At 37.0% G+C, this 22,372-nt stretch overlaps 3 protein-coding genes across 5 annotated transcripts in view; 1 reads left to right on the top strand and 2 right to left on the bottom strand.

The window, feature by feature from the left end:
- col9a1a (collagen, type IX, alpha 1a) overlaps positions 1 to 4,394 on the bottom strand; it is a 32,867-nt gene extending 28,473 nt beyond the window's left edge. Inside the window, exons 1-4 of the mRNA XM_030132638.1 lie at positions 4,162 to 4,394; positions 2,484 to 2,558; positions 1,816 to 1,854; positions 1,673 to 1,735 (exon numbers count right to left, since the gene is read on the bottom strand). Of these exons, the coding sequence (XP_029988498.1) occupies positions 1,673 to 1,735; positions 1,816 to 1,854; positions 2,484 to 2,558; positions 4,162 to 4,236 (252 nt within the window). The 5' untranslated portion in view covers positions 4,237 to 4,394. The remainder of the gene's footprint in view (positions 1 to 1,672; positions 1,736 to 1,815; positions 1,855 to 2,483; positions 2,559 to 4,161) is intronic.
- A 2,287-nt stretch (positions 4,395 to 6,681) lies between these two features.
- Positions 6,682 to 15,309, top strand: hyls1 (HYLS1 centriolar and ciliogenesis associated). 3 transcript variants are annotated; one of them, XM_030132749.1, is made up of 12 exons: positions 6,682 to 6,827; positions 7,599 to 7,725; positions 7,830 to 7,943; positions 8,045 to 8,115; positions 9,028 to 9,254; positions 9,484 to 9,539; positions 12,409 to 12,569; positions 12,663 to 12,708; positions 12,796 to 12,850; positions 12,930 to 13,011; positions 14,055 to 14,081; positions 15,057 to 15,309. In XM_030132749.1, the coding sequence occupies exons 2-12, from the start codon at positions 7,626 to 7,628 to the stop codon at positions 15,189 to 15,191; spliced, it is 1,074 nt and encodes a 357-aa protein (XP_029988609.1). In that variant the 5' UTR covers positions 6,682 to 6,827; positions 7,599 to 7,625; the 3' UTR covers positions 15,192 to 15,309. The 3 variants fall into 3 exon arrangements, with proteins under 3 accessions (XP_029988609.1, XP_029988603.1, XP_029988596.1); XM_030132743.1 differs by having other exon boundaries at positions 7,596 to 7,725; XM_030132736.1 differs by lacking the exons at positions 6,682 to 6,827; positions 7,599 to 7,725; positions 7,830 to 7,943; ... (1 more) ...; positions 9,028 to 9,254; positions 9,484 to 9,539 and adding an exon at positions 10,235 to 11,587.
- mrpl4 (mitochondrial ribosomal protein L4) lies at positions 15,235 to 21,434 on the bottom strand. Its single transcript, XM_030132895.1, has 9 exons — positions 21,249 to 21,434; positions 20,089 to 20,170; positions 19,149 to 19,320; positions 19,009 to 19,060; positions 18,753 to 18,870; positions 18,494 to 18,600; positions 16,124 to 16,233; positions 15,961 to 16,034; positions 15,235 to 15,477 (listed from the first exon to the last, which is right to left on the bottom strand). Exons 1-9 carry the CDS (start codon positions 21,294 to 21,296, stop codon positions 15,335 to 15,337), a joined length of 906 nt encoding a protein of 301 aa, XP_029988755.1. The 5' UTR covers positions 21,297 to 21,434; the 3' UTR covers positions 15,235 to 15,334.
- Positions 21,435 to 22,372: the final 938 nt, after the last annotated feature.

Genomic DNA, 22,372 nt, shown 5'->3' with positions numbered 1-22,372 from the left:
AGTGTCAACAAACAAACACTCAAACCAAACTAAAAAAATATAAAAGCAAACCATGAGGTCAGTCAGACACTTCCACTACTCCTGAATAGTAATTTATTTATGATGTTTTCTCAGTTCTTAGCAGTTATATCCAAAAATGTGTCTGTCAGGTCACTGCAATATAGAAATTGACCTTTGACCTTTGACCACCAATCTCTTCCCAGTTCATCCATGGGTCCAAATTAAAATACCATCGATGCATCTAAAAAAATCTGGATCCTAACATCAAGCAACAAAACCACAGATACAGTAAAAACCTTCTTCTCTCCTTATGTCATAAACTTGAGTTAGGGTCAAAAATGTATTTTGTGAGGTTACGTTGGGCTTGACCTTTGACCTTTACCCATCAAAGAATAAAGACTCTAGTTTTTGTTCCATCCTGTAGAGCCCTGAGGGACCTTATTTTGGGAGGAAACTATGTTTCAGTCAATAGTGAGAGACTTTTTGATTTACTGGTTGAATTGCGTCATCATTTACACATATGATGTTTTTCAGTTTAACAGATAATTTCACATGTCAACAAATTTGAAGTTTAAAATTTCAAGTTAAAATGTGTAACTAGACTTCACCTAAAAGTCTCAAAAGTGACAACTTCATAACTTTCTCTAACTCTTCAAGATTTGTTCAGAGTGTGAAGACGTCTTTACAGCTTCCATATGGTCAGATTTGGAGTGATTTCCACTTGTTTTAATACTTTTTCACCTCATTATTGAAGGATGTGGTGAAATGTGTCGAGGTAACGGTTGTTTTGGTGTTGTGCTGATCATGTGCATCTCATCTGATGAAAGATGCACTCCACTGAGCTACATATTTGTTTTCTATCTTTACCATAAATTGTGACTTTCTTGACGTGTGAAATGATCTTTTAAACTGACTAAACACCATATGTGTAAATAGTGTCATCACATTGTGTTATGAACATTATATTTCATTTCTGCATTTAGATCTTCCAAAATCTTACAGACTGGCCTTTTCAAATGATTGGCAGCTTCAGTCATGTGTTCTTTTCTCCTCAAATCATTTATTTTACACTCTCTTATCTTTCTGTCTTTTCCATGGGTCACATTTTACTTTTCTCATTTTTCCAAACCATGTTTATTGATACGGAGGCGGGGCTTAGGAAATAATTGTACAGTCCTGCTACCTCTGTACATATTAAATGTCTTCTTTCTTCTTTTACATCTTCTGGTCTGTTCCCTGCATCATCAAAACCACTGACAGCGAACACACTAGAGCCTTTCTGCACCACCTTTCCCAGCATACAGTTCTCTCCTGTCAGCCATCGCCGGGCAGCCGATCCCCCGCTTCATCCCACACAAAAAGAGCCCTGTTTCTGTCAGGAAGCTACCCGAGACTCTCCCCTTAAATAGCCAGATTGATTTATTTAAGAAACATTTTTTCTGGTCCACACTTCTGCACAGGGAGGCCAAGACAAACTGCTCACACAGCAGCAGATCTGGACATACAGATTTCCGAGATTCAATACATCCTCTAATTTTACCGTTTAGAGAATGACTCTTATCCACTGTGTCAAGTCGAAGTTTAACAGCTGCCTTTGTTATTTATACAGATTAAGAAACAGAGAAGGAAAAGTGTCTGCTTGTGGAACAGTAATATGTTCAGTTTCACTTACATCTGCACCTGGAAGACCTGCAGGCCCGTCGGCACCGTCTTTACCGTTGTCACCATCAGGGCCCTGGAAGCAGAAGGTTTAACTCAAACTTTGGTGGAAAGGCAACACTTTTTCATATGAAAGCAGGGTTTTAGTTCACTCACTGGCCCTCCGTCCACTGTGGAGTCCACTCCTCTGTCACCCTGAACACACAGGAATGATGGTTAAATAGTAAAATGACAGTCAACGTTCATTCACATGTAAGCACACAGTTTACTCATCTCATATTAGACCATTTTAATGTGACCACTTGCAGATTTCTTTTTTTTCTTTCTTTCTTTTTTTTTTTTTGACATAAAAGCACAGTCAAAATCATTTCCCTGGCAGCTCTGTCACAGAACATTGAAGAAACAGAAGAACTACAGTTCCAGGGAAGTGAAATACACTTGAATATGATCAATTTGTACAAAAATTCAAGCACCAGAAACAAAATGGTCACGCTTATGGGCATTTGCAGCTTATTTTTGTTTCTTTCTATCCACAGATTTCTGCACAAATTTATGAGAATACCACAGTTCTAAACTAAAAAATACTGAAAAGCTTTTCTACTTTAAAAGCAAAGTCACACAAGTCTTCAAACTGTAACTCTGCTGGTAAAAAAATTAGATTAAATGTAGTTAAGCAAGGATATTTCAGAGTCAAAAGGACTTCTTTGTTAAAGTAGCGGCTGCTGGACTCAGTCTGGTGTAAACCAGTGAAAGCCTGCTTCGCTGCTCACTGAGCTGATTAACCCAGAAATGAACTGAGCCAAGTTTATAAACTGAAAACTCACATCAATGCCGTCCACGCCAGGAACGCCGGCTGCTCCTTCGGGTCCCGGGGGGCCTCTGGGACCAACAGGGCCTCTCTGCAGACAAAAAGCACAAAACTCTGATTTCATTTCTTTTCTATTAATCTAACAGGTACCAAAGTCTTATACATGATTAAATATGCTTTTTTTTTATGTTGTTTTATTCTTCTACTCCACTTCATCTTAGAGGCAAATATTTAACTTTTTACTCCTCTGTTAGTTTGACAGCTTTAGTTACTTTTACAGTTTTTCATCTCCTTCCTGCCCGACACCATATCTCAGAATGCGTTGGATTGTAATGTTCGTGATGAACTGAAGGTTGAAGGGTTTCCTTAAACATTTTTCCTCTAGTGTTGCTTTTAATTTTTTAAATAAATCATCCTTTCAAGCTAAATAAACTCTTCAAGACCACCGTGCATTCACTGGAAAATGCATCATCACAAAGATGAAGACCGACCTGTTTTTCTGAGCTCATGAAATGTAGATTTTTAAGAGATGCATGGTTCTCATAGGACAACATCGCTACAAACATATATGATGATGGTCCTATAGAATTTACAGCAATAAAATGTATCTTAAAATGCATCAGTTAAATAAATCAAAAACATCATATGTTGAAGTAAAACACTGGAAGGTACCATTTTACTGTACGATGAGTTTTTCAAGTACATTTAGCTGATAACGTTGACATACTTTTATGTTAAATCAGGTGTCAAATGCAGAACTTTTTGTTGTATTTACCAGTGGTTTCACAGTGTGAGATTCTTGAATAAAGGGTCTTAATACTTTTCCCTCCACTGGCTGCTGCTGCTGTAAAGGCAGCTCACACAGAGTCACATTGTTTGGGTGATGTGAGGGGAAAGGTCATGAAACTAAACCTGGTTTCCCATTATAGTCCCATTATACCTCCTAAGTAAGTGCATGTGTTCAGATTATGGCTGCTGTCTGGATCTTATTGGTGTCATGTGTGCTTACTGGGATGAATAGACCCCAGTTTCAGGTTAATATTAAAACAAAAAAAACAAAAAAAAAAACAAAAAAAAAAACAAATATATATATATATATATATATATATATATATATATATATATATATATATATATATATATATATATATATATATATATATACGGTAGAAATAGCAATTTTTGAGTGTGCACTTTTATATATGTGTTAACAAAGCATATTATTACAGTTTAACACTTACACTTTCATATCTTATTTACTCATGTAATAATAAAGTGAAATATTTAAAAATATTATATGATGGAATGAAAGTAATAGGTTCTTCTATATTAAAGAGATTTTTTCTTTTTTAAAAAATACGCTTTTAAACAATAAAAATGCAAAGTTGTCAGGAGATAGATCATTTAATTACTCTGTCAAAGACAAGTTTTCACACAAATAAAAAAATGTTAAATTTGAGGTATTCGGTATAAACAATAAAGTTCAATTAATTCAACTCGTGGCTGGAACTACACAGAAACTCAGTTATATAAGAGAATAATTATAGAATACAGTATATTTTAATGTAAGGCACATGCATTATTGGTATGATGTAGTTATCTAGGTAGTCATATAGGCATGTAGGTCTTGATCTCGAGTTTTTGTCTCCATTAGAAGAGGTCAGGAGAGGAAACAAAGAGCTCTTCTGTCTCACCTGAGCAGAGCAAATCAACACGATTTGCAGTAAAAGCACCAGCAAAGACTCCCGATAGATCCTGGACGGAGCCATGGTCTTCCCAGGGCCGAGGAAGGCGCTAAAAGTCCTTTTTTCCCAGATTAGACGGGGCTCAAGGACGGTCCACCTGTTAGTCTCCCCCCTGACTGAAAGCCCTCGGCCTGCTGGAAGGGGACGATGTTAGAAAGTCCTGATTATTCATGAGACGCCGAGGCTCTGCAGGCTGACTGGAGGAGGAGAGGAAGAAAGAGGAGGAGGATTTTCTGCACAAACAGGGTGGGGGGTACCTGCCATTACGTTCATAAAGGAAAGAGTTAAACCTGTAAAAACAGTAGAAATCAAGCATAAAGACTACAGCAAACTACTACAGAATATACACAGCCTATACCGACACACATTTATACATTGTTTGTTTCTAAGTAAGTACACTAGTGGATGTTTTTCTTCATTAAACAAGTAATCAGATCTGACTTTTGGAAATTATGCCACAACCCCCCTTCCATGGAAATACTAAATATCTTTCCTGTTTTCTTTATTGTACTATATAATTTTACAAATGCACATTGCGTTATTGTACTGGGAATGCATGATTAAAATACCAAATGATCAAATGATGGACTGCCACAGAATAGTTAAATATTGGTCAAATGTAGAGGGGGGTTAATTCCAGACTTTTTCTTTTTCGTGTCTTTTGGGTCAGAATTGCTCTTTAGATTGTTTCACCAAGTAAGGTAAGGTAAGGTAAGGTAAGGTAAGGTAAGGTCAGGTACCTTAAAGGACATCTGGATAAACATTAAAGCAAAGGGCTCAAATAATAAAATACATACAAATTTGAAATATAACTATGACAAAGCTCAAAGTACACAAAATAAAGACTTAGGCTGTTAATATATATGTAAAGAAAAAGAGTGTACATGTTTTAGAGCTCAGTCTGCATGGCATGGAAATAGAAATGCTTTAACCTGCATTTAAAAAGTTCTACAGCTGATCAGAATATACAGCTCTGCAAAAATTATCACTTTCTTTGATTTGGTGTTTGAGTAAGATGAACATTTTGGTTTTATTCTCTAAACTACCAACAACATTTCTCCCAAATTCCAAATAAAAATATTATTATTTCGAGCATGTATTTGCAGAACATGACACATGGTCAAATTAAGAAAAAGATGCAGTGTTTTCAGACCTCAAATAATACAAAGAAAACCAGTTCATATTCATTTCTAAACAACACAAACTAATGTTATAACTTGGGAAAAGTTCAGACATTAAAATTTGTTGGAATAATCCTGATTTTCAAATGACAGCTGTCACGTGTCTTGGCTCTCCTCCATTGCTGGTGGATGACTTTATGCAGCTCCTGACATAGAAATTCAAGAAACTCAGCAATGTTTGTTGGCTTGTGACCATCCATTTTCCTCCAGAAGTTTTCAAAGTGGGTTCAGGTCTGGAGATTGGATTGGCCATGACAGGGTCTGCATCTGGTGGTCCGTCATCCACACCTTTATGGACCTAGCGGAGGCCAGGAGCATTGTCCTGATAGAAAAAACAGTCCTCAGAGTTTGGGAACATTGTCAGAGCAGAAGTCCAGTAGTTTTCAAGAATTATTTTTTGATTCCACTTACTTCTGTGGTACTAATAGCACTGTTTTGCATATTGCAAGAAGATAGTGGTGGACACAGTAGTGGTTTTTAAGCTTCTCCTTCTTAAATAAGACATGGATCAAGTGTTTAGTAGAATAAGGTGTGCTTGTGTTGGAATTCAGCAGACACAGGAATGGAATGGCTGTCATACATGTCATACATACATTCGGCTGGACCTCATTAACCATCCATAGACAAAAACACTGGTTTATGTTCATCTATAAAGCTCCCAAAATACTTCAGTAATCTTCTGTCTGTTAGCTCTAGTAGTTTCCATTTACGTTCCTCCAAGTGGTTGCTTTTGACTGTTCCCAAAATTCTGACAGACTTTGGAAAAACAGTATTCTCCTACCATGCACCATGGTCATGGAATAATCTCCAAAAAACTGTAAAACTACATGCATTCATTTCTATTCATGATTTTAAAAGTATCATGGAGAATGCAGTGAAGGAGGAATGTCATTGTTTCTCTTGATGCCATTATGGTTGAATAGTTGTTATTGTGTTTTATTGTTTATTTTGTGTCATGCATGTGTTTTATGTTGTTTGGACTTCCTGCTACTTTGGCCATGTCTCCCTTACAAAAGAGATTCCTTATCTCAGTGGGACTTCCTGGTTAAATAAAGGTAAAATAAATAAAAATAAAACAAAAATGCAGACATGCAGAGGAAATTGCAGTGGTTTCTTATTTTTTTTCCAGAGCTGTATTTGGAAAACCAGTGTTGATACTATAGTACCAGTACCATTGACTGTGAATAAATTTACACTCTAATCCAATAGGGGGCGACAATACGTCTTCCCTTAATAAACCACGAAGAAGAAGACGCCGGAAGTTTGTGACAGACGTAAAGAGGCGTCGTTTTTAAAGCTCGTTAACGGCTGTTGTCTTGGTACTGGGTCTGCCCCTGGAAACAATAATTCAGCAAAATTAACATCAAAGTATAAGGTTGTCGGAAAATTCCATCACTATGAATTTATTGTAACAGGTGACCGGACTGTGTACTGGTGAGAAACAAACCCGTTAAACATATTTTAACGCTGAACATTGTGTTTGTTTGCTGTTTGTTTGGATGCTAATTGTTAGCCTAGCATAGTTTCCGTGTACCAGACTATTGTGACGAATCTAGTATAAATGTTATCAAATTAGTTTTCGTGTAAGAAAATGTTTTTAACTTTTGATTTAGAAATTGTTTTTTGGTACTTTTATACTGTGAACTCGGTGTACAAAATGATAGTAACACAATTTGTGTTTTCCAAAGGATATTGTTTGTTTTTTACTTTATTTGATTGATATTTGCCTTATAAAAAGATGAATATATAAAGAATGCCAAGGGAGCAGAACACGTTCCTATAGATATCATTAATCATGTCCCAAAAATACACAGCTACATAAAATATAATCTTAGTTTTATAGTTTGAAAGATTGATATAAAGGTTTATTTGAGTTAGTTTTCTGTAGAAAACGTAGAAGTAAAATCAAGGTATAGCATTAATTTACTTAAGTAGAAGAACAATTTAAAAGCTAAAGAAAATGAAAACGGGGGGTTTATTAAATAGGAAAATGCATGAACCTATCTTGCCAAAGAATACATGAGTGAGAACAAAACCAAATAAGTACATATTCTGAAACCTTTTGGCAAACTCAGCAGTCCACAGACATCCAATGTGTTCGGGGAAAAAAGTATTTTCAACGTAGATGGATATTAAACTTGCCATATATTAGGACAGTCGATCTTTATTGACATCGTGACATTTCTGCAATGGGTCTTTTAGCAGCCTCCTAGACCTGAAGCTGGATGTATTATGGACAGCCTAGATTTTACTGAAGAGGAAATTCAGGAACAGTTGGAGATACTCGGCTACAAGAATATACCAAAACACAAACTACGAGAGTTTAAGCGAGGTAAAAGGTTTACTCAGCTTCATTTGACAAGCATTTGTCAGTGTGGAAATTACTTTGATGAATAAAGAACAGCAAGTGTTTCATCTTATTCTGTCTGCTGTCAGATCTGGATGATTTGATTCAACGCGGAGAATGGAAAAGCCTGTCCTCGTCAAATCAAGTAAACTCCCAGACAGCCACATCTCACCTGAGTCCTCCTGCCTACACCAAAGAGAAATGTTAGTGCAGTGCAGCATAAGTACATGTGGGTTTTTTTTTTTTTTTTTACCATTTATAGATAAGTGTATATTAACTAGTGAATGTGTCCTTTTCTTTACAGTGAGTCGGCACTGCTTCAGAAATGGTGACGGTTTTTTCTTACATGCACAAAATGGGGATCATGACACACGGGTAAGTGATGACACACTTTTCTTTTTTTTTCTTTTTTTTTTTCTTTTTACGCATTTGGCAGACGCTTTTTTCCAAAGCGACTTACAGGGGAAAACCAATTAAATCACTCAATCAATCAAATTTTATTTATATAGCGCCAGATCACAAAAAAGTGACTTTACGACAGTTCTCTCACTGTTGTGTTAAAAGTCATACACCTCAATATTGTGACAAAACAAGTTTTTAAGGTTGTTGGAACCTACCCATTCTGAAGATGTTAATATCTAGTTTTTATCACTAAAAACATCCTTTAAAAGAAGTGGTTTGAAATGCCTGTATAACTACAGACCCTGGTTAAGACTTTTTCTCTTTTGTTTTTGGGGCATCCTGTACATATATTGTTGCAGTGCAAAAAGGAACTGATTCAGTGTACAAAGCTTTTGATTTGCTCAGTGGCATAGAAAATATAGAAATTGTACTCCCAATGTCAGTGAGAAAGCACTCCTGCTTCTTCTAAAAACCTAAAGGCCCAGTTTCCCAGACATATTAATCCAACCCAAATCTAAACAAATTAAAAGCATGTGAGGCAAGCACTGAGGGATGGAACAGTTTTCTAGACAGAAACATGGAGGTAATACAAATAAAAGTATTTTTTGTTAGAGCCCCTTGGATCGTCAAGCTCTTTATTATTTATTTATTTTTTTTGCTAATTCCACATATTTTTACTAAATATTTTTGGTCATATAAACACACATAAGATTTATTTAATTTCTATTTAAATAGTAAAGTTGGAATCAGTAACTACAGCTGTTGAGTCACCATAAAAAAACTCTTTACAGAGTTGTAGAATATCAGACTAGATGAGATTGGTGCTTTATAGTTGTATCAGTGTGCATATTTGGACAAAAAGAGATGAACTCTATGTTTTTACAGGTACTTACCACCTGTCAGAACCGAGACTATGGGCGGCAGGGGGGATGCTGTGACTCGTACGCTCGGCACTCTGTGGCTTCAAGGCAGCAGCTGGCTCCAGGTGCTCCCAACATGCTGCAGGTGGAGCTGGACCCTGAGGATACGACACTTCACCCACCACAGACTGACAGCTTTATGTCAACCCCTGACAGCCAGGGGAGACACTTCATCAGGAGAAAAGTCCTGAGGTGACTTTTACAGCAAGACTTTCAGTGCTGTAGATGCTTGTTCACTCTGTCATTTATATTTGCATTTACTTGCCATTTGTAATTATTGTAAATACAATTTATGTCAAAAGAAAACTGAACAAAATATAAAAATGTGTATTAATTATTTGTCAGTGCCACAAAATAATGTGTCTTGTTACTGGAACAAATGAACTGGTGATTTATTTTCCGTGTTTTTGGTCATGAACAGGAAACATAATGGCGAGTCTCTTGTCTGCGATGAATCAATCTACAGCGAAGACTCAGGTAATATAACCAATTTCATCATGTGTCTTGACAGGTTTTTTGCTCAAAAAGTAATAATTGAGAGATCAATGAATAAAAATTGGTTTTAAAACATAAACAGATGGGGAGAGTATGTATTTAAAGGCATTAAATAGGAGGTACAGTAGAGTTTCAAATGTACAAACATAACTAGATTGAAACCAGAATTAAGATGCAGTATTATATGTGTAAGGCTTGAACCTATTGTGACAAAACAAAAAAGTTCCCTGCTATAACGTCTCTGAGCCTAGGGTTATAAATTCAAATATCTGTTGTTGTTAGTTTGTTTTTTTTCAACCAGCATATGGAAACTCTAAATTTGATTAATTTATCCTTGGGTATGTGAAGAAAAGTAGCAAAATCTCACTTTCATGAAGCCGAAACATGTTAAAATGAATGAATTAACTCATTTGTGTAGTTCCATACAAATTATTTTAAAAAAAGTTTTAAAAAAATGTTATGTCAACTTTTAGAAATTAACCCTCTCAAATAATTAATAAAATGTCACAATATAAAAACTAGGTCACTGACAGTTTTTGTTTTGCTAGTTGTGTTGAAAAATATGCAATCAATGACCCAAGTAAAATATTCTTTAAAAATCTCTATATTAGGATGAATGAAGTTAACCTGGCAGTAGAACAGAGTTCATGTCACCTCTAATAACATGAATGGAGTGAATACAGTGGAGTCAACTGAATGGAATAAACGCTGAAGCAAAGGCGTAATCCCATTTGCCGCCACCAAGTGGAGCTGTTTACACTGCACTAATGGGCTGTTAATCCTCTTAGCTCCCTCTATCCTTAAGCCATCTGCTCTCAGATCCCACTCTGCACACACCTGAACAGGACAGCAATTTACCACCATGTACAAAATGTACAGCGCTCAGTCGGACAAGGAGAGTGACGATGATAACAACTCACTCAACTCTTCTTTTTGGTCTGATGGTGAGCGTCAGGATGAGGAAGATGAAGAGGAGAGGGTGGAGATTCAGCAACCGGTCGATGAAGAAGAATCTAAACCTGCAGCAAAAGTAGAGGAATCCCTTCAGGAGGATTTAGGGGAGGAAAAGCCTGAGCTGAACAAACTGAACAATGTTACAGAAGAAAATCCAGAGGAGAGAACAACTGATGAGGATGACGACAATGATGACGACAGCGAAGGTGACAGTCAGAATGATGACAGTGATGATGAGGATCACGATGACGATCACGCTGATGATGATGATGAAGACGATGGTGTCAATGATGGCGACCCCAGTGATGGGGAAAGGTGCAGCAGCAGCTCTGGTAGTCCAGCTCCAAGTCTGATGACCTCTGGTTATGGCACCTACAGACCAGAGGAGCAGGAGGCCGGAGACTACAGAGACAACCACACCATTACAGAGTTTGACCAGGACAGTCAGGGAGACCTTTCTGAGGTGAGAGACGACGACGATGATCGGTCACTTTGCAGCTTCGGTGGGTTTGATATTGAACCCACACATGATCTGGACTATGAGTCCGCTCAGCCGTTACAAGACGACAAACTCACCGATGAAGTGGTTTGTTATGAAGATCCACATGAAGAGGTCAACTTCACCAACATGAAGGTGGAACAAGTGAAAAGTGAGGATTCTGAGGAGAAATATGAGGATTTGACAGATACAAAATCAGAAGAACATCACCACCATGTTACTGCAGCTGAAGACAGACTGTTGGATGGAGATCCTTTGGGTAGTGGAAGTGACTATAAACTGAATGAAGAATATGAAACGCCTGAAGCAGAGGAGCAGCAGTTTGAAGAGGAAGACAATTTAGAGGAAGGGGGATCTAAAAGGGAAGATGATCTGGAGAAAGCAGAGTTTGAAGAGGAAAGTAGTGTGGAAAAAATGGAATCGAAAGAGGAAAATAATTTAAAGAAAGTGGAGTCTGAGGGTGAAGATGATTCTTCAAGCAACAAGGACATAAAGTTCATTGACTCCAAAGTGGATCTGAGCTGGTCCACGTACAGGATGTTGGAGGAGTGGGAAGGAAACCTCAGACCAAGGATGGGTAAATACTGCCCTGTTCTGCATCAGTACAAGAACACCGGATAGATTTTAACGCGTGCTGCATTATTGTCGAATTATTTTGACAATTCACCCATTAATCTTTTCTCCCATAAAATTGTAAGAAATAATGGTTAGAATTTCCCACGGTTCAAGATGATTTAGTGACAGAAATCATGGTCTCTGCTCCAACAACCCAAAGATCATCTGTTTATTCTAAAACAGGAAAAGTGTTGAGTCACATTTGAGGAGCTGCATGGTGGAAAAAGAGCTCAAATTAGTTTCAAAATAATATCAACTTATATCTGAAGTTAACTTTTTATATCTGATTAAAATGAGTCTTAAGATTAGAGTGAACCTCAGAGATCTGAATTTGCTATTATCAGCAGATCATTCAGAAATGTTTCATCGCATTCTGGACAATTTTCCATCACCATGTTTTACCTACAACTTTATTTTCTCTAAATCCTTGTTTTCCCTGTGAAATTCAGTCACTAAATACTCCGTAGTTTTTTTGTTTGGATTTTTTTTTTTTTTTATTTAGAAGCTTAACAATATTGTTCATGTAGACCTTATGGATTTCAACAATTGTATTTAATCACAGTTGTTTGTATGTTCTTGCATTTTTCCAAGCTGTGCCAAACATATATGTATATTGTGTTTGTATTAATGAGACCATGGTACCAACAGGAAAACTTTGGCTTTTTCAGTTATTTAACTCCGACCAGAGTTAAAACTAATGGTAATGTTTGTTTTTTGCTACTAATTCTGATTCATCCCAGTTTCAGTCTGGTGACCTCTCTGCTGGATGTGGTTTGTCCTCAGATGCTGCGAGTCGTCTGGAGGAGCGTCTGGCTGACCTGCATTTGTCTCCGTCTGCTCAACATGACTCCGAGAACGAAGACGTAACGAGTCGCAGCGACACCCAGAGCTCCGAGGCCGAGGGGATGTCTCTGACAGCCTTCGAATCCTACATCAGAACCATGGTAGGTCCCGACGAACCTCAGGATGAGCCGTTTAGTTTGTTCAAGCTGCAGATTTGTTGATTTGGAACTGAATCGTTTATTTAATTTGGACAGACTCGAACTCGAAGCGACGGAGACATCAGACCAAAACCCAAATCTTGTAAGTCAACAGCATCTCATTACAACCAGCTACGTTCTATCATCCTGATGTTTTATCCTGTTTCGATGTTATTAACCTGTGTTTCAGTTATCCGGCCAGTGCTGAGTCAGCCGATCATCAAAAAGACAGATCCAGTGGCAAAGTAAGAAAGAACCCCAGTCCTCAGTTGTACCGTGTGCTTTTCATCCTGCTCTTTAAATTAATCCAGGTCGTCTCTGCAGGTACTTCCAGTATAAACAGCTCTGGGAAATGTTCAAACTTCCAGGAGAAAAAGACAGGAGAGATCTTCGCTGGGAAATACGGGTATGAAAACTACATTGATTGAAAAATAAAACTTAATTCTGATTTTATCTTTTCATTTGTCATAAAGTTGTACGTTTTCCTTGTTCTTCTGCCACCAGATACATAATTTAACCACCGCCACTTTCTGTACAGCCTGGTTTTACTGTGTATATGTGACGTTTTCCATATTTTGATCTTGCAATGGTTTCAGTTCTATTTTTATTCATTTTATTGATTTATGAGACTCAATTTCCCACATTGTTGTGATGCAAATGGGTCATCTCTAGTCCTTCATGTGCTTCTACATCTCGATCTTAATCCATTATACAGGGTTCATATGGGTACTTGAAATCCTTGAAAATGCTTGAATTTCACTGTTGTTTTCAAGGTTTGAAAAGTGCTTGAATTTTAGTTTAAGTGCTTGCAATTCTGACACTGTGATGTGATTTATGTATTTATTTTTTGCCCTGTGAGGCAATCTTGTTGTGATATAGGGCTCTACAGATACAACTGAATTGAATTATTTTTAATATCAACTCTGCCAGGTTAGATGGCAAGGCAAAGCTACTTACAGAGAGGTGATACATTTTTTAAAATAAAACTCAAAAGAAAATTGGCAGGTGATCTCAGGTCGACTCCAGGTACATTTGTATCTTAATCCCAGGCTCTGTGTGAGTGTGGCTGAAGAACGCCAAGTGGCTTCCCTTTTCTTGGATAAAACTTTGTTCTCCTTTAATTCCTAAGCTTTTTGCTATTATGAAACAAAATTTTAGATGTTTATAGTATAATACAATGTACATCACTATGATAAAAAGTGAAAAAAATGAGTATATGTATTCCGGTAGTTATGTATTTTACCCCTGTGATAAGATGCTGTGCTGGAAAAATTTGAAAATGACCCTTAAAAGTGCTTGAAATTTACCTTGAAAAATGTGTACAAACCCTGATTGTAGGTAAAATGTAATTATTCAATTATCTACTATGAAACAGCAATGTCTCAAATGAAACACTGGTGCTCCAATGGTTATTTACTGCATCTTTTTTCTGGTTTCTTTCTTAAACAGGAACGACTTGCATACCAGCCTCCACCGGTAAGTGTTCTTTTCAAACAAGGAAATATTTATCTGCTCTGTGTAAATCCTGTTTGTTTAGAACCTTGAATGCACTGTGAACATTTTTATTTCTTCATGCAGTTGAAGCTGCAGGAGACTTTTGTCACCAATTTTTCATCAGATCTGTAAAACCCCAGTCATATCCTCAGTATCACAAATCCATAAGTCTTTCTGTGGTTACTCACCTGAATCACTTCCCTCACGGTGAACAATTTGGAAACGTACTCCACCATAAACAAACCCTTTGTTTACAAACAGAGCCGGTAGGTAACTCATCTTCAGAATTTTGTCGCGAAGTGCATTGTGGGAAGCGGAGGTTCGCGCAGCTGCAAACAAACACGGCATGGAAATGGCTGGAGCTCCAATTCCCTCCAGCCATTTCCACATTGTGTTTGTTGCAACCATATGATATCATATGGTTGTGCTGCCGCTGCCAGGCGGCTGCACGAACCTCTGCTTCCCACAATGCATGTCACGACAAAATCCGAAAATGCCCAAATTACCTCCTGGTTCTGTTTGTAAACAAATGGTTTGTTTATGGTGGATGGCACTCAGAAATTGTTCACCATGAGGGAAGAGATTCAGGTGAGTAATCACAGAAAGACTTATGGATTCGTGATACGGAGGATATGATTGAGGTTTTACAGAACTGATGAAAAATTGGTGACGAAAGTCTCCTGCAGCTTTAAACAAACTCGTACAGTAACACAAACCAGTTGGAGATGTCCAAAAGTAAAGCAGTGAAAATCCTACAGAAGTCCACTCGAACAAATCCAAACTGTCACTTTAACCTTTAGGTATCATCTTTTTTTCATGAATAAATGTTGCACTACGTCCACAAAGTGGACGTAGTGCAACAACACTCCCACCTTCAGTAATAAGTGTGGCCAGCAAATATGTAAAGCTTATACGTTTAACTTCAGTGCTAATGTTTCTTTCTTTTGTCTGTTGCAGCCGAAACCTCGCAGAGTTTTCGTACCGAACACCTACACTGTGCCGACGGAGAAAAAACGTTCAGCGCTCCGGTGGGAGATCAGGAACGATTTGGCCAATGGCCTCCTTCCACACAAGTACAGCTACCGATTTTAGGCCTTAACGTTTACAAATGCCTTTTAGACTATTTGAACCAGACTTTTACTTTTTTAAATCATTGTCACTATTTATTAATGATATTTTTTTGTTAAACATAATAAACGTAATGAAAACATTTGGCTCTTCAGTCAGTGCATATGTTACAGGTCGGAGTAGGGCAGTTTAAATGGGTACAGAGGTGTGTAGCGCTTGTCGTGCCAAAGCAGCTTCTCTTCCAGAAACTGGACCGTTTCCATAGTGAGGACGAGGGCCTCATGTTTCAGCATACTATGGACGTTCAGACCTGATGGAGAAAACATTAGTGTCAAATGGACTGTGGTTCAAAAACAGTGGCTTCTACTCATCCTTAAACACAGTGAAATCAATAATTCAGAGCCAGTCAGTGTCTGTAACTACTGGTTTCTACTGACCAGCAAATATATGGAGTAACAAATGTGCAGAATGTTTTCTAAATTAATTGTTTGGCCTAAAAAAAAAAAAAACAGTCTTACCAAAAGCCATAAAACCAAAAATTCATTCATTATTTGAACCTGCTTCATCCTCACTATTGGTGCGGGGAAAACTAAAAATATTACAATAAAAAAAATGTAGGAGCAGATGAAATAAAGTCAGTATTAAATTCTAAGTCAAATCTATCAAATATTTGAAAGAACACAATATTAACATACCACAGTTGTTGCTATGAAGTGAAATTATTTACAGTAATGTGTAAAGTTTCTGTTACTATAAAATCATCTCCTGACTGTAGAGCTGGATATGAACTCACCGATGGCTGGAATGATGTTCACTGTCTTCATATCTGCTGTGGCCTGAAGGATGTTTTCAGGAAGCTCTTCACCTCTGAAAGCAACAAAGGGCAGAAATAAAAACATGAGTAGACACAATGAATTGTATTGTTTTCAGAGACAGTGACCTGGCTGATAACTTACACATGGACTATTAACACAGACTGTCCCCAGTGTCTGTGTCGGATCAGGTCCAGCAGGTACTGAGGGTCTGGGGTGGGGATGTTCAGGGAGTCCACGATGTGCAGGTAGTCCTGCAGAAGCAAAGCAGCTCAGTGAGTTTAAACATAACATTCTGCACACTAATACCCCTCGGACAGAGTAGACGCGTGGACAGATAGTTGACAAAACGATTACAATACCCCTTTAGCCAGTCGGCTGAGGGGTAAAAATGATAAAAACTAAAAGAATGAGTCAAGTTAAATATTTATGTTTCTTTTTACTTTCCAACAAAAAAATGATTCTTGTTTTTATATTTTTCTACAGTAAGACCAGAAATATTATCCTACAAACTAAATAATTCACTGAGAGCACCTCCTGTCCTAGTACTTTCAAACATTCCATTTTAAATGTATTATGTTTATTCTATTGTTTTTCTTGGTATTTTTTATTTCAGTTTTTAATTGTACAGCTGTTTTATGTCTTTAATCTATTCTTGTATTTTATTCTTTTATTATGTTTTTTTCCCCTGTAAGTAGCTTTGGAAAAAAGCATCTGCCAAATGCATAAATGTGAATTATGGTTTTTAACTTCATTTTCTTGAACTGAAGGGCATGTGAATTTTCCTAAGGAATTAAAAAAAGTTCAGTAGAATCTGTTTTTAACCAGTTTTTGATAAATTTTAGATCATTGTTAAGGCATTAATAAATGCTCTCTGATGTGGTTTAGAATTACCCTACACGTTTCTCAGGTGTTCACCAGTAAGTGTGAACAATAAATGAAACACATCAAATTGAAATCATTTTGACAGATACTGCAATTGTGCACAAGTCAGTGTTGGTGTATAAGGTCATTTTTATAGTGATGTGATTTTTACTGTCATCTGTAACAAATAAGCAGCTGTTCCCTACATCTGGAGAATGTGATTTGTGGGTGAGGTCACTATGAACCATATCTGTATATAAAGATGGACACCACATCCTTTTCCTCCCACTGTGTAATTTGACGGTAATGGAATTGCAGTGTTTCCTGTGTAACACAATTTATTACAGTGACCCACCACACTGACTTAAACACAAATACCTTTGAGAACATTTATTGGACACGCATTTTGACTTCATTTTGGTCAAAGTGAGTGAATACTGTGGAAAGGACAGGATTTGTGACCTATACTGCATTCAGCCACCAGGGGGCGATCAGGAGGATTTGGCTTCACATTTCAAGGGTTCTTTGTATGTGTTTATGGGGTTGGCCAAGCGGTAAGGGATGGACAGCCTTACTACATTTTTGTTTGCCCTTTCACAACTATTTATGGTAGAAAGATGAATGATCCCTCATTTTGCAGGGAATAATCAGCACTTTTAGATGTGCTATTGAACAAAATATTTTTAACTAATTTTTTGGCTTAAAAATAGTAAAAACCCCTTGGTAACTGATGGACAGAAAATTAACATCTGTTTTGACCAGTTTATAAAACCTGCCTTAAAGTGTGGTTTCAACTTTCATAAAACTGTAAAATCTTTACCGCTGGTCCTGTAGGGTGTCTGTCTATTTTGCAAAACAGTAAACAGTTTGTATTTTTTCAATATATAAGGGCATAAAATAGCAAGAGTTTTGCTAAGTGTTTTTGAAACGGATGGACAAAGGAGAATAATTACAAGTTTCGATACCTTATTAAGCATATTTATTAGTATATACATTGCATATAATATCTACAAAGTCAAATACTTTAATAAATTAATACATTTTAATGTATATTTATCTCAGTTTATTAGATATTTGTAACCTGTGTAAAAAGAGTAGCAAAAGGTTTTTAAATTGACCTTTCAGCTTATCAGAAGTATAAAATAGGTCCAATAAAACATTTTTCTAAAGAATAAAACTCGTGATGGACACTAGAAGTAATGTACTTTCAAAATATAAGTCTTCAAATGGTGATTTTAAATTCATTTTTTTAATCTAGATGTTAACCTTCCCTCGGCCATCCTCTACGGTCTGTGGCGTGAAGAATGAAACCTGTTGTAGCTGCTCCAACCATTCCTGTTGCTGATACCGGCCATTCCCACACCCAATTCTAATGTAAGCAACAAAAACACAATCTACAGGCATCTACCAAAATTAACTGAAAAAATTAATTGGCAATAGTCTAAGTTACATCAAAATGATTATCTTTCAAATTTTTTTTTTTGGGGGGGGGGGGGGGGGGGGCGATTTTTGTTGTTTCTGTTTTAAAGCTACAGTAGAGGAGTCAGACAAGGAGTGTAAGTTAAGAAAATACTTCATTTGTTACTTTAGGACAGATTTTTAAAAAACGCAGACTTGACCTGTATCTTTTCATTCCTCATTTCCAGTTACCTGCGTCATCTTGGAGCTCAGTGCCACTTTGAGTCCTTGAACGCGAACTTTCATGGGCAGCATGTAGTAATAACTAGTGGGTCCTCTTGGTCCGTGAGACACCCCACCTGAAACACATCACCTGTCACGAATTCTGCCAATCATTACACATGAACTCATCATGGCTAACTGAGTTTTGGTTTTTCCTTGCTGCTGAAAAGTGTTTGGGCACTTGTAAAAAGCTACGAAATGAGTGTTTTATGATGATGGCCGCCTTTACCTCCTCTCCATATGGGTGATCTGATGCTTCCATGGCGAGCTCTTCCACCTCCTTTCTGATTCCATGGCTTCCTGCCTCCACCTTTGACCTCTGACCTGACCTTTGTGTGGGCGTGGCTCTGAAAAAAAAAAAAAAAAAACATCCGGAAGGAACCATTAGTTTAAAAGATAAAACTGAGTTTATGTTTATTCTTTTACATTTTGTCACATTTATAACTGTATTATTATTTATCATTTTATCAGAAACATGTACTTACTATTCTTTTGAAATTCCTCTGCCATATTTCAACTTGATGGAGAATATCCAACCTGAGAGGAGACAGAACAGTGTAAACCGGGATTCATACAGTTTTCAACAAACCTTTAAGGTGAAATTCTGTTAAAAATCTAGTTTGACCTCGGCTGCACCGCAAACACGTCTGGGTGGAGCTGAGCCACGCCCACTGGCTCACTGTCCTGCCGCTCCAGAGTCTCCACCCACGTCTGGATGGGGCTCAGGTGAGCAGGAATCGCAGCGTCACATGTCCGGAGGACAGGTAAGGAGCAATCTGCAGAAGGAGGCGGACGCTCTGCAGGGAAAAAAAAATCAAAATCTATCAACAACAGGCTTCTCTGGTACGAAGGAGTCATGTCTGATGACAGACTCAGATTATCTGTGCAGAAAAGACTTGAGTTTGGTGTTGAAGGGTTAGTTCACAGCCTTATTCACCTGAACAGTGGGGTCACACTGAAGGTATTAACACGTCTGATGTCATACCATCTACACAGTACAACATATTTTCTGTTCTTCAGGCTGTGCTTTTTCACACTCAATTAGTATAAAATCATGGATAAATCACTTACAAACCAAAACTCAACTTTAATCTGAAAGAGTTTACATGAGTATTTTAGGAACAACGTAGGAGATATTTAATCATAAAAGCTGAAAGCAGCTGCACATTCTGGAGAAAAAAAGTCAAATCAACACTGAAAACGTAAAACTTTTACCTTAGAAAATGATAAGAAAATATACATTAAACACTATTACAGGCAGCATTTAAATATCTAATGATAGGAATACATCCTTGTAAGTAATATGTTTTTTTTATTAATATACCTTATGTTTTGATATCACTTATTATTTATTATTATCAATATGACAAGAAATAGAACAGAAATAAGTGTGCAGAAATATTGTTGATTAAGACTTTTATCAATACTCAATATGCTTATTAAATGAGGGCTTTCAACAGAAGACTATCTCAAGAATACATTCTTCTCTGTGACCATTATTTACAGTCGACATCAGACCTTATGTAGATCTACTCATGTGCAGTTAAAAAGTTAGATGCACGTACTTGTTCTGGATGGATCCACCAGGTTGGTCGGTAACAGTAGGTTGGATGGTACAGCGCTCTCACCAGCAAATGAAGAGGCGAACTGTGGACAAGACATGGGCTTATTTTGACTGAGAACAACACATTTTCTACAAAAAATAATGTAGTGTAATAATCAGAGCTTCACTGTGACCATAGTTTTTGTCTAAATCTGAGTTTTGTACAAATTGTCAAAGGAACCCTCATAACTTGAAACACCTTTGCCAATGCTTTATCAGTTATCTTTACAATTTTGGAACATTTATGAAAACCTCACCAAAATAGCAATTTCCAGACCCCATGAATGAGTGTAAAACATTCCTAAAAATGTGTAAGATAAGGGCAGCAACTGATTATATTATTATCATTAGTTAAATAAAATACATTATTAAATATTTACTGATTAATTGCTTGAAAACCTGCTCGATCACCAACACTTCTTACTTAAAAACAATCATAAATTATCACGTGAGACTAAAGTTAAATTTATATGTTTGGTGATCATAAACAGGATGAACAAATTCAAATGGTTGTAGATTTAGGAGTACTTGACACAACATTTTAATATGGGTTATAATGGACTGTAAACGTGCTGGTCAAATTTTACACAAAATTACTTTAAAAAAAAAAAAAAGAGAGAGAGAGAGAGAGATGAACTCACTAAGTAGTTGAGTAGAGTGAGAAAGTAGTTCAAATCACCAAATTTTATTTTATCATTTTAATAGGCCTATTTGTTTTGTAAAACGTTTCTGGAAATTACATGATATGGTTATGAATATTAAAGGAGGAAAACTGACACATCTGAAATAGTTTTGATGATTAAAAATGAAAAATAATAAATGTTCTCTTTAAATATTGGCCTATTTATCAAACATGTATTTGGTAAACTGTATATTCCTGGTGGACTTTTATGTTGCTGGTTAATCTTTGAATGACATGGTGTTGTGTGCAGTAACAGTCGAATATAAGCGTTTATGCACTTCATCATCACCACCTTCGTCACAGACATCTTTAAGTACAAATATCTGTCACATAAACTCCTGTTATTCTAAGGCTCACTGTTGCAAAAGCTTGTTAAAAAATAACAGTGCATTGTTTCTCCGAACAGTTGACTGGAGGCTACAGGCGCAGGTTAAACTCACCCTTTTAACGGTTCCTCTGCCGAAAACTACTAAAGAAAAACGAAGCATCTCGGGATTTTCTTGTCTTGAATGTCCCGTCAAATCATTTTAAATAAACAAAACATACAAGATAGAAGCCTGTTTCTATCCGTCAGTTCTGCGGCTTGAAAGGTCGTGGCTCTTCTTCTGTGCCGTATGTTGGCGCTGTTTGATGACGTCACAGAACGCGCCGGTGCTACTTGGCGGTGGTTGTGGTGTATTACAGTTTATAAGTCATATTAATTTATTTTATTACCTCCGTTATGTTTTCATCGGGGTTTGTTTGTCTGTTAGCAAGATAACTCAAATAGTTATGGACGGATTTTGATTAAATTTTCAGGAAATGTTGATACTGGCACAAGGAACAAATGATTACATTTTGGTAGTGATGGGGGAGACAGATCTGCCTTGGCGGAGGTCTGCGTTCTCCAAGTACTTTTCTAGGTTATTATGGTTTATGATCGGTATCTTTTAAAATGATTGTTTTATTACAAATTTCTTTTTTACCTAATTTGAAAAACTGAAAAAGAAAATAACATCATAGGGAGACTGTATGATTTGGACAAATATTCTCTTAATATGGAAATGTAAACTTGACTGATGTAAAAAGCCTGTAGCCCTCTACACAGGCTAAATAAAGCTGCAAAATACAAATAAAGATACATATTTGTACAGTAATTTGAATTTTAATAAAATAACAACTTACATGTATGGGATCCATTACGGACAGGCTGTATGGTCAACTGCAAAAAAGTCTGTTTGTTTATATTTGTAAGCATATCAGTGGTGAAAACATACAGGAGAAACCCTGAATGGAGTGAAAAATGTAAATATCTAAATGTAAATTCTTTATTAAACTCAACTGGATACATCCTCAGTGAAAAAATACCATTATTTTTGAAAATTAGTATAAAAACATGATAACTTCACACTGTGTTTCAGAATGTGACAAATTTTTGGGCCAGAGCCGGGGTGCCTCTGTAGAAGATCCGTTTCACGGAGCCGTACCACTTTTGGCCCGATGTGCGTTTGGACACTGGGCCAGATCCGCCAAACGGTTTCAGGCCGACTTGGTCAGCGGTTCTGTTCCAGATCCGTCCCAGTGT

This window comes from Sphaeramia orbicularis, chromosome 1 (genome assembly GCF_902148855.1).
Source record: "Sphaeramia orbicularis chromosome 1, fSphaOr1.1, whole genome shotgun sequence".
Lineage (NCBI taxonomy): Eukaryota > Metazoa > Chordata > Actinopteri > Kurtiformes > Apogonidae > Sphaeramia > Sphaeramia orbicularis.
This window is presented reverse-complemented; position numbering and strand designations above follow the sequence as displayed.